We start from the raw sequence: 18,182 nt of genomic DNA, 5'->3' as shown, positions 1-18,182 counted from the left end.
CAAGACAGCAAACTGTAGTTCAGTCAATGGCACAGGCTGCTACTCCCACCACAGCTTCACAGACAGGGAGGGATGTGAGGGGAGACAGACAAGAAAGAACCCCATGAAAGGTGTGTGGCAACTTGAGAAACCAAAGGGACACAGATAATTATCGTGAAGTTGGTCAAGCAGATGGACCAAGCGGAGGAGAGGAAGGTGCTAGAAGGGGAGAATATTAGGTGGATCTACGTGGATATGCTTCCGAGGTATCTGACTCTCTCCTAAGACTCACTCTTGGGAACCTCTGCATTAGCGCTCGGCACCAGGAAATCCAATAAAGCTGAAAATTACAGGGCGTACATATTCTGTTAACACCAACTCTTTATTTGCACTGTAGCTGTGAACCATTTAATTATACGGTAAAAAAAAAAAAAAAAAAAAAAGGCACCACGCTGAGGCAGAATCATTACAACGTGAAGACTCAAGTTGTTCTTCGTGGGGGGAGGAACCCACCTAGGTGTGGTATTTTAGCTTTGCTGGGTCAAGTCATTCATTTTTCTTAATCTTCCCGTTCTATGCCGTATCGGTTCCCATGCAAAGTAAAGCCCCGCCCAATCGCTGGTTTGAAATTTCCACGTTACCTTGATGTCAGTGTCCACGGACAGGGTAAAGCTTAGAGAATTTTCACCATAGCTGTCAATGTGGATGTCTGGGGGTGGGATCACTGAGAACAAAAGAGGGATTCAAAAAGAGAAACCAGGTGATGAAAAGGGAAGAAGGCAGAACTTAACAGTTTCCAACTCAAGAGACAAAGCAATCTTTCAGTCGGGGAAGAAAGGGCATTTCTTTGGCGACTTCTACTCTTCCCTTTTACCACTGTCGTCCTGAAGCTGAGGTTAGGTCCACAGTTACCTGGTGAACACATAACTACCTTGGCTCAGTCAGCTATCCCGGCAACTAGGTCGAGCAGAAAAGTTCCATTATGTAAATGTCCCTCATTAACCCAGCTTCAGCCTGGTTCTGAAAGGCACAGGGATCACACTGAGAGCCACCTGTATTGGCACCAACAAATTCCCAGAGAGCTCAAGTCCTTTTCTAAGGTTGACGGCAAGCTAAATCTTAAGTCCTAACTTGTAAATGCGCGTGTGGCAAAACGGAAAGGATCTGGGCTCTGGAGTCTCACACGCTGGAGTTCGAATTCCTGTAGAGACACAGCACCGTGTGACCTGGGGCAAGTTACCTGTCCTCGTGAAGCCTGGAGATGCCCTCTGTACTTCTCAGAGGTGGGAAAATTCACTAAAATAATGCATATCAAGGGCCTGGCACCCAACTACAGCTCCCTTTCTCTCCCGCTCCCACGACAGATTAAAGAGCTGGTGAGCCACTGGCATTCTCAAAAAGATCGGAGCTCAAGCTGGGAGCTGAGGGGACAAGGAGAGGGCAGCAGAGGGAAAAGACCCCTCTTGGCTCAAGTGCTGAGCATCATGCTGGTCACTGTGAAGGTCTACCCACCGGAAGCCTGACAGTGTGCCGCCAAGCATAACCTAAGAGCGCTGGATGCAGTCAGCATCATGAGAAGGTAAGATTTAAATGGCCGCTTGGGTGTTAGACTCTCAGCACATATGCCTCTTACAGTGGCAAAGCAAGAGAGACTCAAAGGACTGCCTAAGACTTTGTGGCAAAGAGAGGTATCAAAATCTGGAGGAGTCTCTCCGGATGATCAATGAAAGTGGGCTCGAGGAAAACACAGCAACCAGAAGAAGAAAGGATATTAGGAGTTTCAGGCAGCCAGCTCAGAGCAAAATAGCTCGGGTGCTGCTGTAAAGCTGACCTGGGTTATAATCGTGGTGGCTGGGGACAGATCACAATCCTCTCCAGATCCCAGTTCCCTCAGCTACAAAATGAGCATAAGAACACTCACAGGGTTGATAAGGATTAAGAGAGATCAGTTCACGTAAAACAACCCGCACGGTGCTCACTACACAAGCAGTGCTCAAAAAATGGTGGCTTTTCTCACTGCTGTTATAATTAATCCACTGCGTTCACTAATGAAGGTGGTGACTCTGGGTGACGCCACCACAGTTTTGTACCCCGTCTTCTTACCTTATTAGGACACGAGGTCACAGATAGATCACAACTCACACTTTTTGACTTGGCACACAGTTGCCTAACACATGCCCTAACCAACACACATATGAGGAGTTGGGGTTCATCCTCAAAATCATATTAAGGAAGTTAAAGAGAAGCAACCCCCCACTGAGATTTTCAAATTCAGGTGTGACTTATGACGAGGAATTCAAGGTACTACCTGTTTTTTTCATGACCTTCCAATGTCCCTCCTTTTCAGTATGTATGGTCAGTCTGTTCTGACTGACTTTGTAGAGGAAAATAATACCACAATCAAAACTCTCGGGGAGTGTGAACTCGGTACACTTTTTCCAATACCCACACAGTCCTTGCTCCACAGACTGGCTGGCTTCACTAAGTTTAACTGCCCCTGTCCTGATCTCAACGACACCATATTTCACAGGCGACCAGACAGTGACTCTCCATGACCCAGAGCCTATTTCTCACGGGCTCAGATGAAAGTATAATCCCCCAAGCACGTTCCAGGCGACACTTCTGGCTTTAACACCCGCCAATCCAAAGACGAAAGCCCCAAGCGCCAAAGCTACAATCAGGAAGACGAGCTGGACTGTCTCCCATAGAGTGCCAGAGCCTTCGTTTCACTTGCTTCAATTCACTCACTCATCCACTATTTCATCAGCTCCTACCGGACACCACCCTCGAGGCACGTATGCAAGGCAAGGAGCCCCACCCGGCAAGCAGGTGGTACCGTGGTTCAGGGCACAGGCTCTGGACTCAGGAGATCAGGTTCCAATCCCAGCTCTGTCACTTGACTGACTGCGTGCAAGAGACATAGCCTTTCCAGTCCCTTATCTGTTCTTATAGTTGTTCTGAGGGCTCAGCGAGATGAGCTGGCGTATGCAGAGCAGGTCCATGGCAAGTCGTAAGCTGTGACTCTGATCAGCTCGAGCGCTAGAAAACTACCACCTAAGCACCGTCGGTCGGTGCCCCTGGGGCAGTAACAAGTGTCAGCATGGCACTCTCTTAAAAACACCACAAATACACATGGACAAGATCATCTTTATCTTGTCTGGGAAGGAAGGACTCCTTCTATTTTCGATACTGTGCCTGAGAACAAGGGCATGAAGGCCTCTGGAAATCCCTTTGTATGTTTTTATTATAACAAATGCTCAGTTCTAGAAGGAGGACTACCTTCAACAGTCGCCCCCAAAGACTTCGTGTGTAAAGCACTATGGAGACGCCCACAGAAGTGCGTGTATCGGGGAGAGGGAGGCTGTGTGAAGTCTCCTGATCTCTGCCTCTTCATTTTCCAGTCCCACTGAAAGTTATTTCCAAAGGGTTATTCTATCTTCTCGGAATCTGCAGATGCTGGAGTCACTTACCTTTTCCTTTTATGGTGGTAATGGATTTAGAATCGCTCCAGTTTCCTATTCCCCGACTGGTCACTGCAGCCACCTTTCAAATCAGAGTGCAAATTAGTATGAAATACAGGCAACATATACCACAGAGTAAGAATCCCGAGTGAGCGAAAGTGGTGAGGCTTTGGCTATAAGGGTGGAAGAAATTATACACAGAGGGATTCAGGATAGTCAGAGGCCCCAGCAACTGAAATAAGACAGGGAAAGAGACAACGGGAGGGAACCTGGGTAAAGGGAATTGTGATAGCACTGAAATTATGAGGGAGTCTGTGTATACACTTAATGGTCTCAAAACATGTTTTGCACAAAATCTCTTTTCTACTGAAGATGTTGATAATATATTTCATAAGAACCCCATAATATCATTTTATAAATGCTACTTATCATAGCTCTGCATCTCCCTGCAGCTAAAAATAAGCAGAAAAGAGGTGGGTGCAAAAGTAATTGGAGCTAAAGCACTAGCAGGATATCTGGGTTAAAAGCAGGTAAAGCTGCATTACCATCGGTTGTTGGTTATCTGAGCAAAGTCTGATTTCAAGTTCTCTGTGGCCTTGGTTTACGAGACTGAAAGAAATGACAAGCTTCCAGAGCAACAGGTTGGGTATTGTGCACACCACGAGTAAGCATCTCACAAAGGTAGGCACGGAGTTCTCATGAAAGGCCAACCATCTCCCCATGTTCCAAGACCACCTGGACGGCTAAAACGCGTGTGAACACTCACTCTGACAGTGTACTGAGCGTTGACCAGTAGGTTCCTTATTTCTGTCAAGTTGCTAAGAGCTCTCTGGGAGGCCCACATCTTGGAACCACTCCTGCTGTACTCTACCTGAAGTGAGGAGAAAAAGAAATACTATGGACAGGTACCCAAAGGTCTGGGCATCCTGACATCTTGCAAGGAGGCAGGCGGAGAGAGGGGAAGGTGAGATGCAAAGCGTTCCAGAGGATGGATGATTATTTACAAGGCGACAGCAAACCGCGTCCTTGTCACACAGAACATGCTTCTGCTCTACCAGCCCCGGCAATCTCTTGCGCTCACCCGCGCACAGCCGGCTGCCAGAGGGACTTACGATGTACTCCCGAATGAGGCCGTGGCTGTGGGCGGGAGGGGCCCAGCGGCCCACGATCACTCCTTCCACTTCCCTGTGGAGCGACAGCTGGAGGTTCTGAGGGGCGTCCGGCACTGGAAAAGAGGCAACTCAGGGTTAAAATCCATCTGCATATCCATCAACTGGAGGAATTTCCCTGAGCTTAAAACTTGGAGGAGAAAGAAGCCAGAGCTGGCAGTGGGCCCTATCCCCTAGAAAGCGCCGTCAGCTGACAGAACACCTTTCCTCTCTTCCGGAATGCAAGGCCTGCTTGCACTCATCACACATCTAATGACTGCACGTATCAGACCACGGCTCAGCGAGTCTGACGCAGGCCGGGGGCTCACAAGGGCTGCAGGATAGAATCACGTGGGCGGGCTAAGTCACCACTGGCCCTGCGCTTTGATGCTGAGATCTTAATTGTCAAGGACGGCGTCTGCTGTCCTGAACTCTCGTACAACCAGAGAACCACTGGTGTGGCTACAAAGAAATAAAGCTTACTTTCTCTTTTTTTTTGGCCATGCCACGCAGCGTACAGGATCTTAGTTCCCCGACCAGAGAGCAAACCCATGATTCCTGCAGTGGCAGCCCGGGGTCTTAACCACTGGACCACCAGGGAAGTTCCAAGACTTACTTTCTAATAGCACAGAACTTCTAGATTCAAATGAAGGGACCCCCTTCAAAGCAGGTTCCTTAATAACTTCAATGCCGGCATTTCTGAGACCTTTCGGGATCTCCCCTTTTGTGAATGCCTTCAGAGGCCAATTAGAAACCACACAGAAACCAGTTAGAGTGCTTTCCAGTCCAACTTCATTTTGACTGCACAGTAGTTATTCATGTTGATAATCCACTGAAGATGAATATTAAGGGTTGAACTGTAACACCTCCGACCCCGAATTCAGGTGTTGAAGTCTTAACCCCCAGTACCGCGAATGTGTATTTGGAAATAAGGTCTTAAAAAAGTCATTAAGTTAAAATGAGGTCATTGCCCCTTACCCAATGTGACTGGTGTCCCTATAAGAAGAGGAAATTAGGACACAGACACACACCGAGGGCAAACCACGTGAAGACGGCCAAGGAGGCCTCAGAATGAAACCAACCCTTGACCTTGGACTCCCAGCCTCCAGAACTGGAAGAAAATAAATGCCTGTGGTTTAAGCCACCCAATCTGGGGTACTTCGTTATGGCAGCCTCAGCAAGTGAATACAGTGAATTCATCAACAAGCCATGGCCTGCAAGCCCTTGGAGGGCAGGAACTGTGTCTTATTCATCTGATTCTCCAGTGTCTAACCTAATTCCTGAGCAGTAGTAGGGACTCAGCTACCACCTGTAGAAAGAAGATCAACGAATGGGATATTTCAAAAATGGTTCCACTTAGAGTTTAGCTGAGCTAGCCCATGGTATTGCTGCCTCAGCATCCATTTTATTTAGACAAATAGGCTAAGGAGGCCTTAAATTGACATTAGCCCCCAAGCAAGCCCTGGATCACAGCCCAAGGAGTCACAAGCAAATGCAAATCCCTAACATGACTTCCCCAAGGGCCCTTGTGATAAAGTCTCCCCACCTCCCAGGGCCTTCTCCCTCGTGCTCCTTAGGTAAGATTCCCAAGAAGTTTACCAAAACCCCCCTTTTTTGGTGTGAATTGGCCAAACCAGCCCTAGCCCAGGAACTCCACAGCACTCCACCCAGAAATCCTAAAAAAGGCGTGTGCCCCAGGTCCCGCTGCTCCCTGCCTGCACCCTGCCTTGACCTCCTGCGTGGCCCCTTGAGGTACGTGTATACCGCCTTCAGAACCTGGGAGTAATAAACTTCTCTATTTCACTTTCCCTGGTGGGCTTCTGCTGACTCTGGCACTCTCTCTGCTCTACTGAACAAATGTTATTCTAACAAAGTCATAACTCATAGATCCTTTTTTGTGTGTTTTGTTCAGCACTTCCTTAATTTCTTTTTTCTTTTTTTGAATTGAAGTATAGTTAATTTACAACGTTGTTTTAGTTTCAGGTGCACTGCGAAGTGATTTGGTTTATATATATATATATATATATTCTTTTTCAGATTCTTTTCCACTGTATATTGAGCATAGTTCCCTGTGCCATACAGTAGGTCCTTGTTGTTTATCTATTTTATATCTAGTAGTGTGTATCTGTTAATCCCAACCTCCTAATTTACCCCTCCCCCCAATTTCCCTTTGGTAACTATATGTTTGTTTTCTATGTCTGTGAGTCTATTTCTGTTCTGCAAATAAGTTTGTTTGTATCACTTTTCTAGATTCCACATATAAGTGATAGCATATGATATGTGTCTTTCTCTTTCTGACTTACTTCACTTAGTAAGCACTTCCTTACACTCTGGCACTACCAGATGCTCCAGGCTTATCTTACAGATCTCCTGCCCCAGGCCTGGATTTGGCCATTTCTTCAAAGAGCCCTGTGTCCTCCTATTGAAGAAGGCATTAGAAACCTAAATCTGAATGATAAAGTTTTTCTGGGCCTTCTCAGTTGACAAAGCAGAAAAAATATGCGTGTGTACTAACCTGTGCACATACACAGATCTAGAAATATTTTACGTGTAACCATCTACACGCACATTAAGATAAACATGAGTTCATGTTAGCATCTCCAAATGTAAACATGGTTCTGATGGCAACTGCAAATGAAAAGGTCACAAAACCTGGGGAGCAGAGATCACGGGAATCAGCACAGTCACCCAATGTCAACTACTGTGAAGGGGGAAGAGCTAGGGAACTCTCTATGACCCAAGGGTTTTGGTACATTTCCTTAAAATGAACCCACAATACTTCTGACGAGTCTCATACGTTAACAATGATGATCTCCTAAGTACCAAATACTGGGAAATACCTAGAGACGGAAGGTAGAGGTAGAAAGAGGGCAATGGTGGGCAGAAAAACATTATGTGTGGTGATCGTTTTGTAATTATAGAAATATCAAATCACTATGTCATACACCTGCAACTAACACGGTGTTGTAGGTCAATTACACTTCAATTTTAAAAAAATCGTTTTAAGACATTGAAAACAAACGTATGATTACCGAAGAGGAGAGGGGGAGAGGGATAAATTAGGAATTTGGGATTAACAGATACACACTACAATATATAAAATAAATAAACAATAAGGACCTACTGCACAGCACAGGGAACTATATTCAATATCTTGTAATAACCTATAATGGAAAAGAATCTGAAAAAGAATACATATATATATGTGTATAACTGAATCACTTTGCTGTACACCTAAAACAATGTAAATCAACTATACTTCAATAAAAAGAATTGTATTGAAAAAAAAAAGTGACATAGTAAGAACAACTCAGCCAGGACCATAAAACCTAGCCACATAGGAAGCACAAGTACTTTAGTTTCCACGCTCCTGAGCATCCTGGGAAACTCTGAAAATCCCACATAAGGTCCTGTCCCTGCCATAAAAATAAGCTGTAGCACTTACATCCTTCTGGGGTCCTCAGGGTCACGAAGTCATTGGTGCTGTGCACCTTGCTCAGACACTGGACCTGGACTTTGACCTGATATGTGGTGTCTGGCTTCAAGACTTTCAATATTGTGTTCGTTTTATTGCTGTGGGTTTCCAGAGTCTTCCATATGCTCTCTCCAACCACCCTGGCCAAGAGAACAAAGATAGCATCACATCAAAGACGCATGGGGTGGCTGAGATGTCTGAATACGTCAACAAAGAGCTGCTCTGTGCGCACACAGAGTTTATGGAACATCCAGTGGCAATAGAAACATCATTTTCTCCCACGGCAAAGATGGGACCAACCTGTAGTAGACGTTATACACACAAGAAGCAGAGGGCATTTTCTTGGGCCGCATCCAGGTCAAAGTTACATCCCCAGAGAAGTCAGCTGTCCACTGAAGATTCTGTATTTTGTATACATTTAATTCCTCTAGAGAGAGCAGGGAGAAAAAAGAGAAATTGGTATATTAGAAATCTTGGATTTCAAAGGACCCAACAGGTTCCTTGGTTTCAGGCAGACCTACTGTGATGTGGTCAGGCCACCACCATTATCTTAAGACACCCAGAAAAAAAAGAGTTCAGACCTTCCTATATAACCTTTCCCAAGGTCTCCTAAATTTCCAAGCATGGCATTTCTCCTTGCATTTCACCTCCTTGTCTGCACTGATTTAAGCCTGATTCTCAACAGAGAATGCTACAAATCCAAAGACAATGTCATGGCAGGATCCATTACTGCTACAGACTGAAATGTTTGTGTCCCCCAGAATCCATATGCTGAAACCTCATCCCCCATGTGATGGTATTAGGGGGTGGGGCCCTTGGGAGATGATTAGGTCATAAGGATGGAGTCCTTGAAAATGAGATTAGTGTCCTTGTAAAAGAGGGCCGAGAGAGCTCCCTCACACCTTCCACCATGGGAGGACACAGAAAAGACAGGCTGTCTGTGGACCAGGAAGTGGGACCTCACCAGACCACCAAATCTGCTGGTGCTTCATTCTCAGTCTTTCTAGCCTCCAGAACTGTGAGAAATGAGTTTCTGTTGCTTCTAAGCCACTCAGTCGGTGGTACTGTTATAGCAGCCCCCAAATGATTGCTAAATGCATGCCAGACACAAGGATGGAGTTCACCCCACCACAAAGCCTGATGCTCTGTGGGAGCAATGATGCCTCAACACGAGGGATGTCCTTCCAAAGCCAATCTAATATACTCCAATATGAAATAAAAATTTAAAAAACTCCTATGAAAGATCAAGTTAAATTGTTTCATTTGTATAACAGAATTATGATTTGCTTAATTACAGTAGTACATTCTAAGACACTACCTAATTTTTCATAAGTAGTGCCTTTTGATTAAAATTATCATTATTTAAACTCAAAAACACCCCATTCTGAGATGTAACTATTATATACAGGATGGATAAACAACAAGGTCCTACCGTACAGCACAGGGAACTATATTCAATCTCTTGTGATAAAGCATAATGGAAAAGATTATTTAAAAAATAAATAAATAAAAGGATCCAAGTACCAGTACAAGGAATAAAGCAAAAGAAAACAGAACAAAACAAAAACACCCAATCTAAGACCAACATTTCCCTGAGAGGGGCGAGGTGAGCTGGAGGCTGCATCAGAGGCGGGACTGGGCCTCGCCTCACCTGCAGCTCCAACAGTGAGCAAGGATCTCTGCATTTTCAGACTGAGGAAGAGCTCAAGAGGGTTCAACCTCAGGGCCTAACCAGCAGGGCCGAGGGTGAGCCCGGGGTCCTGGGGGACCACACTCACCGCTGCAGGCGTGCTCGTCGCTCTCGTCCGAGCAGTCCAGGAAGCCGTCGCAGCGCTCGGAGAGCACGATGCAGGCCTCGCCGTCCTCGCACCGGAACTCCTGGCCTGTGCAGGTCAGGGTGCTGCGCGTGGCTGCAACACACGAGGGGCCACGGTCACCAAAGGTTTCTCGTGTTCGGGAAAAGGGAACTCATCAGCTTCTGCTTCAAAAGACCCTCGGGATGGGGGTGGCGGGGACCCCACGCTGGCTTGCTAATCCCTCTTCATTTGACATTGACCAGGGGAAGGTGCCTTCAGGAAGGGCCAGAGCTTTGGCGTCAAAGAAATCAGGGTTTACATCCTGCTCTGTATGAGCCTGAGCTAACTGTTTAATTCAGGCGCACCTCGTTTTATTGTGCTCAGCTTTATCATACTTTGCAGATAACTGCGTTTTTTAACACATTGAGGGGTTTGTGGCAGAGCCAGTGCCATTTTTCTAACTGCATTTGCTCACTTCATGTCTCTGTGCCACATTTTGGTAATTCTCACACTATTCCAAACTCTTTCATTATTACTGTATTTATTATGTTGCTCTGTGATGAGTGATCTTTGACGTTACAAACGCGTGGCAAAAAGATTACAACTCACTGAAGTTGCAGGTGATGGTTAGCATTTTTTAGCAATAAGCTATTTTAAAATTAAGGCATGTACGTTATTTGTTAAACATATGCTATTGCACGCTTAACAGTCTAAAATATAGTGTAAACATAAGGCTTTCATATGCACCAGGAAACCAAAAAATCCGTGTGACTCGCTCTGTCGCAGTGGTCTGGAACGGAACCCGCAAAACCTCCGAGGTCTGCCTGTAGTGCCTAAGTTCAGTTCCCCGGTATAAAACTGGGGTGACAACTCCATCCCTATTGTGTCTACAAGGACCCAGTGAGATCAAGCACCTGGAATACACCTGAGAGCAGGCATCCACAAGGTGCAGCTCTTCCTCTGCGGTACTTATTCCTAGTCATCTGCTCCTGTTGTCAGTCTGCGGTCCAGAATGACCCTCTGATTTCTGGTTTGAGTGAGACTAATAATAATGAGATGAATCACAATAGTAAGAGGCACGTCTATTGTATGTAGTCTTTTTAATTGTTTAGCTTTTCAAAGTATTTCCGCAGACAATGAAATAACGCAAGTAAAGAGCACTGATGGGTTAAGAGTTACACAACTCGTTGGCTAGAAACCATAATCTGATGTTCTCTCCAGTTTGGAAAGCAGATTTAAACTGCATGAGAGGCTCTAAAAAGGAAGCGATGACAATGTAACTGCAAATGATCCTAAAAAGAAGAAAGATGAGAATGGCTACAGAAACCGCATCTGCCACCCCAGGTAGGTCTGCACCGGGTCCTGGTTCAGGTACCTTGGGCCTTCATTATAGAGACTCACACCTGCCTGCTCGGCCCTGAACAGGGAGAGTTATATCAGAACCCGACCCCACCAGTAAAGAGGTTCTAAAGTTACTCTTGCTCCTCCGCATCAAATATGCCCATGTTCAAATCCCTGGAACATGTTAAAGTCACCTTATAAGGCGAAAGGGACTCTGCAGATGTGACTGAGGTAAAGACCTTGACATAGGACTTAAGCCTGGGTTACCCGGGCAGGTCCATCCAATCACACAGGCCCTTAAAAGCAGAGACCCCGGGCCTTCCCTGGTGGCGCAGTGGTTGAGAACCTGCCTGCCAATGCAGGGGACATGGGTTCGAGCCCCGGTCTGGGAGGATCCCACGTACCATGTAGCAACTGGGCCCATGAGCTGCAACTACTGAGCCTGCGCGTCTGGAGCCTGTGCCCCGCAACAAGAGAGGCTGCGATAGTGAGAGGCCCGAGCACCGCGATGAAGAGTGGCCCCCACTCGCCGCAACTAGAGAAAGTCCTCGCACGGAAACGAAGATCCAACACAGCCAAAAATAAATAAATAAATAAATAAATAAAGCAGAGACCCTTTCCCAGCTGTGGTCAAAGAGGAAGATGTGAAGACCAAAGAAGGATCAGAGAGACAGAATGTTGTTGGCTTTGAAAATGGAGGAAGGAGGCCTCCAGAAGCTGAGAAAAGCAAGGAAACGGATTCTGCCCTGGAGCCTTCAGAGGACTCAGCCATGCCTTCATCTTGGTTTCAGCCAGTGAGACGTCTATCAGATTTCTGACCTACAGAACTGTAAGATAATAAATGTGTGTTATTTTAGGGCATTAAGTTTGTGGTAATTTATTACAGTGGCCATAGGAGACCAATACACACTTCAAATATTGTAATTTGCCCAGATCTTACATTTGGATTCTACCTCGGTTTCCTGAGTTCAAACTATAATTTCTCCACTGGGACTCTGAATCAGACTCCTCCCCCACCCCATGGAAATATACACACAATGTTCCATACAATGACTCTACCCATACTAGAAGAAATCCAAACAGACCACTAAACCATGGTGATTATCCGACAGTAGAGAATCTACAACAGTGGTTCTTAATAGTCTTCTGGGGAAAGTCTAAAACATACAGGTTCCTAGGACCTGCCCCAAAGCTACTGAGGCAGAAACACGACACTGGGCGTGTGTCGTATTTACAAGCTCCACAGTGATTCAGCAGAATTGGCCAGCACTGAGGATTTCTGTTCTAGAACAAGGTGATCCTGTTTTCTATCTGAAGCACTGCATTCACTTCTGAAAACCACACTTTGAGATGTAGGTAGAGAAACTGGATAATGTTCTCACAAGAGCAACCAGGATGGTCAAGAGGAACAGGTAAAGGATCCTGGGAGCTTTTACTAGAGATGAAAAGATACAGGGTTTGGAAGTGGGAGGTGGGGGCAGAATACTATAACAGCTGTCCTCAACTGATGAATTTCCTTGTGAAAGAAGGATTAAGACTTCACTGAACGTCTCCAGGATGGAGGTACAGAATTTAGTTTTTTAAGACAATCCTTGTATCATACAGTTCTGTCATTTGCTGAGCAAAAATTGGTTGGCCTGGGGGAGCTTGGATGGGGGGCTTGGTTACATATAAAACTACATTAGAACATCTAGAAAAGGTTTGAGAACTACTAGTGAACAGTCTCAGAAGCCCAAGATGGAATTCATCCATCCATCCATCCAGTGAACATTTACGGAGGTCCTACCATGAATCAGCTGCTATTCAGGATGTTAAGGATATGGTGATGTGTCAAACAGACAAAGGACCTACCCTCATAGAGTTTACCTTCTATTGAGAGAAACAGCAAATGAGTAAACAAACAAATACGTTACTTTAGATAGTGATAAGAGCTACAAAGAAACATAAAGGCAGTAATAGTAAGAGAGTGATGGGGACTTTATACGGGAGAGTCAGGGAAGGACTCCATGCTCAGAAGGGATTGTTTCGGAAAATACCAAGATCCCCATCACAGAATTACTCCACTTGGTAAGAATGTGGCGAAACATAATCAAAGAACAGCTGAACAGTAAAGCTGGAGGATGTTTGAGGTTTCTTTATGAAACATGTCTCAATATTTTATTTTATTTATTTATTTATTTATTTTATTTATTTATTTTTTTGCGGTACGCGGGCCTCTCACTGTTGGGGCCTCTCCCGTTGCGGTGCACAGGCTCCGGATGCGCAGGCTCAGCGGCCATGGCTCACGGGCCCAGCCGCTCCGCGGCATGTGGGATCTTCCCGGACCGGGGCACGAACCCGTGTCCCCTGCATCCGCAGGCGGACTCTCAACCACTGCGCCACCAGGGAAGCCCATGTCTCAATATTTTAAAAGGGAGAACATAGTTTTTAGAAACTGGGAATAAGGCTGTCATTAATCTCCAAAAATTCTTAAACTGATTATTAAACAAATGATTAATGGGCACTTAGAACAGAATGTAGTGGCCTTCAGGGGCCAGCTTCTCTAAGAAGAGGCATGTCACACTAATCCCATTTCATTTGCTGACAGGGTTATCCGATTAATGGATTGAGGAAAATTGTAGATAGGGTACACCTTGATTTTAAGACCTTAACCAAGCAACATCCTTATGTATAAGGCAGATTTGAAACAGGCTAAAGAAACTTATTTAAAGAATACCCATTAATGAATTAATCCCACCCAGGAGGAAGGCCCTATTTCATTTCTTCTTTGTTAATTATGTTTAATGTTCTTCTTACTATACTTATTTGGCTCAGATGTTCCTATGGTAAGTGTTGGATCAATCTGCCCTGTTATTTTAATGTCCCAAAGGCCCACTTTGTTCACTCTTTTAATATAAGTGCAGGATTTTACACTAATTCCCATTTAATTTCTCTGTGTTATTTTGGAGTATTCCTCCCTACGAGAACTTTCAACATGGTTTGATGAAAAGATCACAATTTTGTACAAAAAAATACTGAATAAATGCCCCAGTCTGTTACTGACCCTCTTTGAAGCTTAACTTTCCTATCTCTAAAATGGAGATAATACCAGAATTATTATTATGAGAAACAAAGCAGAAGCACAAGACATCCTGCCTCTAGAAGTCTTCCCTGGGGGAGATGGCCCCGCTGATGACTCACGGCAGTTGGCCTCGTCCTGGCCATCCTGGCAATCCTGAAGGCCATCACAGCGCCTCCAGCTGGGGATACACTTCTTCGGTTGCCGGCACTCGAACTCAAATCGGTCACATCGCCCAAGCTGGGTGGGAGTGGAGGCAGCAGTGACATTTGCTAGAAGAAAAGATTTTTAAAATTCACTTTTTAGTACTGAGGGGCTGGCGAGCAACAGCGACCTATTGGGTGTGTTGGAGATCTCGGTGCTTTAGAAATTACGATGGGGACCTGAACAGAAACGTGAGCTCTGGTGCAAGGCGGCAGGTTGACGAGACACAGGGATCTCATCCTTCTCTCTCTCAGGCCCAAACTTAGTTGAAGACTTTGAAGACAGAGGTGAGTAAATCTTGCAGAAAGTAGAAAAAGAAAAGATTAAAGAAAATTTTTTTAAAGTCTTAAAAATGTCAGTAGTCTAGATCAGGAGATTCAACGTATTACTGACGAGAGTTCCAGGAAGAAAAAGAAAAGAGAGAAGAAAATACTAAGGGATATTTCAAGAAAATTTTCCAAAACTAAAATACGTAAATTTCCAGAATAAAAGAGGACATCAGTGCCATCCACCACATTAGATAGAAAAAGACCCACAGCAAAGTACATCACCGTGACATTTCAACACTGGTACCAAAAGGAAGATTCTACAAGCTTCCAGACAGTAAAAACAGATTACATATAAAAGATTCAAATCAAAATGGCTTTGGATTTTCCAAGAGCTGCTTTCTGAAGACAGAAGTACGAATGTCTTCGAATTTCTGAAGGATATATATATATAATTTTTTTTTTTTTTTACAGTCTAGAATTCCAAACTCAGCCCAATAACCAATCAGGTCTGAACACGGAAGAAAAACACTTTCAGACAAGCAAGGCCTCAAATATACCTCCCATGTACTCTTTCTCAGGAAATTTCTGGAAAATGTGCTCTACCAAAATGTGGGATTAAACTAAAAACCAAGAGGAAAGATCTGGGATATAGAAAAAAGGAGCTGCAGCGTGAGAGAAGTAAAGCGAGCCCTAAGGATGGAGAAGCAACCTCCCAGAAGATACCTGTGCCCCAGACAACCCGCACAAACCAGAGAAACTCAAGAGATAAACACCTTGAATGAAGGCCATCATCACCGTGTCCTCGGGCACAATATCATCATATTCACCTGACAAAGCTACCAGAGGGCGTGCTCCAGCAAAACAAGGGAGTAAACCAAGAAAAAGCAAGACACAAGGTCCAGGAAAACGGGGAATCTAAATCAGGAGAAAGGCAAAGAGAATTCCAGGGAGGGCAGTGAAGCCCCAGGGTAAGGACAGGCAGCAGGCTGGGAGAACAGTCAGCCGAGATAGGAGAAGCCAAGCTCCTCTTAGAAGGGATATCTCCAAGGAAAACAATGGAGCTGAGAAATCACCTGATACGGTGACCTTGTGGAAAGTTACACCAAAAGGCTGCTGAAAGGGAGGAGGCACCAGCAAAAGATACAAAATAACCTGAGCCAACAAACAAGAGAAAGCAATGATTAGCTTTGGGATACTGTGTGTAGTCCACAGTTGGATAACTGGATTTTCAAAGGGCCTCTCCAACCCCCAGAAGCACTCTGCTAAAACAAAGTGCCTGGAGAAGAGTGGGGGAAAAAAATGAGGCCAGAGGACTGGGCCGAGGCACATCATGGCGCTTACACCAGGACAGCAAGGGCACCATCAGGGGGGTCCAGGCTGGGAGAGGATATAATTACGTATGAGTATGTATTAGGCTTCTTGGAAGATAAATCGCAAAGGGGGAGACATGAGGCAGAGAACCCAGTTCAGAGGCTTATCCAGTGAAGAAATAAGATCTGAGAGCTAGATGCCAATTTAACGTTACACGGGCAACATACATAAAAAAAGAATTCAAAAAAGCTGAATGCAGCATCTAAACAGGAATCTGCTCACTGAATTAGTCCGAATTTGCTAGAGTTGGTTAACATCCTGCTCAGTTTCAGTAACCAACGGGCAATTTTGAGAGAGGGACAATCAAGTTACTACAGAGAGATGGGCCTTGGGGGAAAAGGGCAGAGACAGAAGGGTTTTTTTTTTCATTTGTTTTAATCTGAGAAGCATTTACGGGGCACTGGCTATCTGCCTATTATTGTGGTAGGCAGAGTGGGAGATTCAGACTAAAACACGAGGTCTGGCACAATCGCTATGGAAAGGAAAGATTTATGCGCATGCAATGACCAAGAAGCAACATGTGGCTGTTCATAGTTCAGCGCCAAAAGGACAACAGGGCAGAGTTCAATGACACTGGAAAAGGGGTGGACATCAGCTACAGAACTCAATGAACGCTCTGTGGGGGTGGGTCTTGAGAAGGGGAATAAAACCCTACCTGCCTGAAAGAGGAGCCTCAATCTTTAGTCAACCTACCATTCACACGGGGAGCTCCCGGGCTCCAGGCAGAAGTCCTGATTCTATAATTTTATAAACACCCCAAGTGATTCCATTACAGGTGGGCTTCATGCTGTACTTTGAGAAATACTGGCAACACACTGAGGTCTCCTTTAACTACGAAACCTGTGTTTCTGTCTGCCCTGACTGACAGTGGGTTTCACAGAGAGGGAAAGTAGGGGGACGAGGTCGGGTCTGATAAGGGCAAAAACCCTACTGGAGGAATCTAGGCAGAGAAGAAGCAGGTGGGTCCAGGGTGGGTGAGGGGTGCAGCTTGCAGAAGTGAAAAGTAATGGCAAGCAAGGAAAGATCAGCTCAAACGGGGCCTTGAAAATAGGACTCTGGGGTTAGGGTCTATCTTCTGGACAAAAAGGGCAAGTGGAAACCAGTGATGATTTTAAACAGGGAAGAGATGGGATGAAAACAAGTCTTAAAGGAGGAAAATCAGACTACTGACCTATAAGTTTGCTGAAAAGAATTATGTAAACCATGGCAAGCAATGATCTATTATTTTATTATAACTGAGTCTGAAATGGAAAACTGTTTAGGAAAGGATACAATTCTGCCTGCAGTTAAGGGTGTGCCCTAGGCGGCGGTCTCACGGTTCACCAAGACCTCCAGCAATCTGGTCACTCTCAGACCTCCAGAGCCTCTCTGTGTTCAGCCACTAGATGGCAGTGCTTACCCTTCTGTTAATAGGATGGCCGCCAACTCGCAAGCCAGAGACTCGGGTTCTGTACCCTGCACCGCCCCGAGAGTTTAATACACACAGACACCTCCCCTATAATTCCCATGGTAACCTCCTGTGGAGAGGAAGCAAAGGAGACCCAACCACAGCCAAGGAGGAAAGCAGGGCGGCTGGCCTTTCCCTGCAGGAAGATCAGAGGGCAGTGATAGAAGATGACTTCTGAGTTCCCCAGGGTCTCCCTGCTCTGGAGGTGAGAAGGGGCCTGGCCACAGAGCAGAGTCCCAGAGGGCAGGATACTGCCCTCAGCCAGGCTGTGCCCAGGGTGTAGCCCCAGAGGTCCTCTCCTCAAAGCAGGTGCCACGGGCCAGGGCCGGGTGCAGTACTCACCAGGCGAGGGGCAGCCTTCCTCATCTGAGCCGTCTGCACAATCTCGGTACCCGTCACACACCCAGCTGTCCATCACGCAGGCCCCACTGCTGCAGCGGTAGTAATTGGGCAGACACGTAGAGGGCCCGGGAGTAGGGGAGGGAAGAATATGTGAATCTGAGGAAAACACCAAGCAAGGAAACCCAAAATGTTACAGGAAGCTTGATCTCAGACCCAAATGTGTCCCAAACCTAGTATGGATGTCCCAGATTTAGCTGCACCAGCCCAGGGAGGCCGGTGTCAGGCACGGTT

General features: G+C 45.7%; 1 protein-coding gene across 3 annotated transcripts in view; it reads right to left on the bottom strand.

Moving 5' to 3' along the window:
- Positions 1-18,182, bottom strand: part of SORL1 (sortilin related receptor 1) — a 157,031-nt gene that overhangs the window by 17,423 nt on the left and 121,426 nt on the right. For all 3 annotated transcript variants that reach the window (XM_089915731.1, XM_022560208.3, XM_022560210.3), the window contains 9 exons: positions 17,892-18,047; positions 14,381-14,530; positions 9,842-9,973; positions 8,364-8,490; positions 8,034-8,203; positions 4,553-4,665; positions 4,207-4,311; positions 3,450-3,522; positions 621-703 (listed from right to left, as the gene is read on the bottom strand). In XM_089915731.1, the coding sequence (XP_089771857.1) occupies positions 621-703; positions 3,450-3,522; positions 4,207-4,311; positions 4,553-4,665; positions 8,034-8,203; positions 8,364-8,490; positions 9,842-9,973; positions 14,381-14,530; positions 17,892-18,047 (1,109 nt within the window). The remainder of the gene's footprint in view (positions 1-620; positions 704-3,449; positions 3,523-4,206; positions 4,312-4,552; positions 4,666-8,033; positions 8,204-8,363; positions 8,491-9,841; positions 9,974-14,380; positions 14,531-17,891; positions 18,048-18,182) is intronic.

This window comes from Delphinapterus leucas, chromosome 7, assembly GCF_059928025.1.
Source record: "Delphinapterus leucas isolate spDelLeu-1000000601 "Yukka" chromosome 7, BTC_Dleu_Yukka2, whole genome shotgun sequence".
Lineage (NCBI taxonomy): Eukaryota > Metazoa > Chordata > Mammalia > Artiodactyla > Monodontidae > Delphinapterus > Delphinapterus leucas.
Note: the sequence above shows the minus strand (reverse complement) of the source record. Positions and strands in the feature narration are given on the sequence as shown.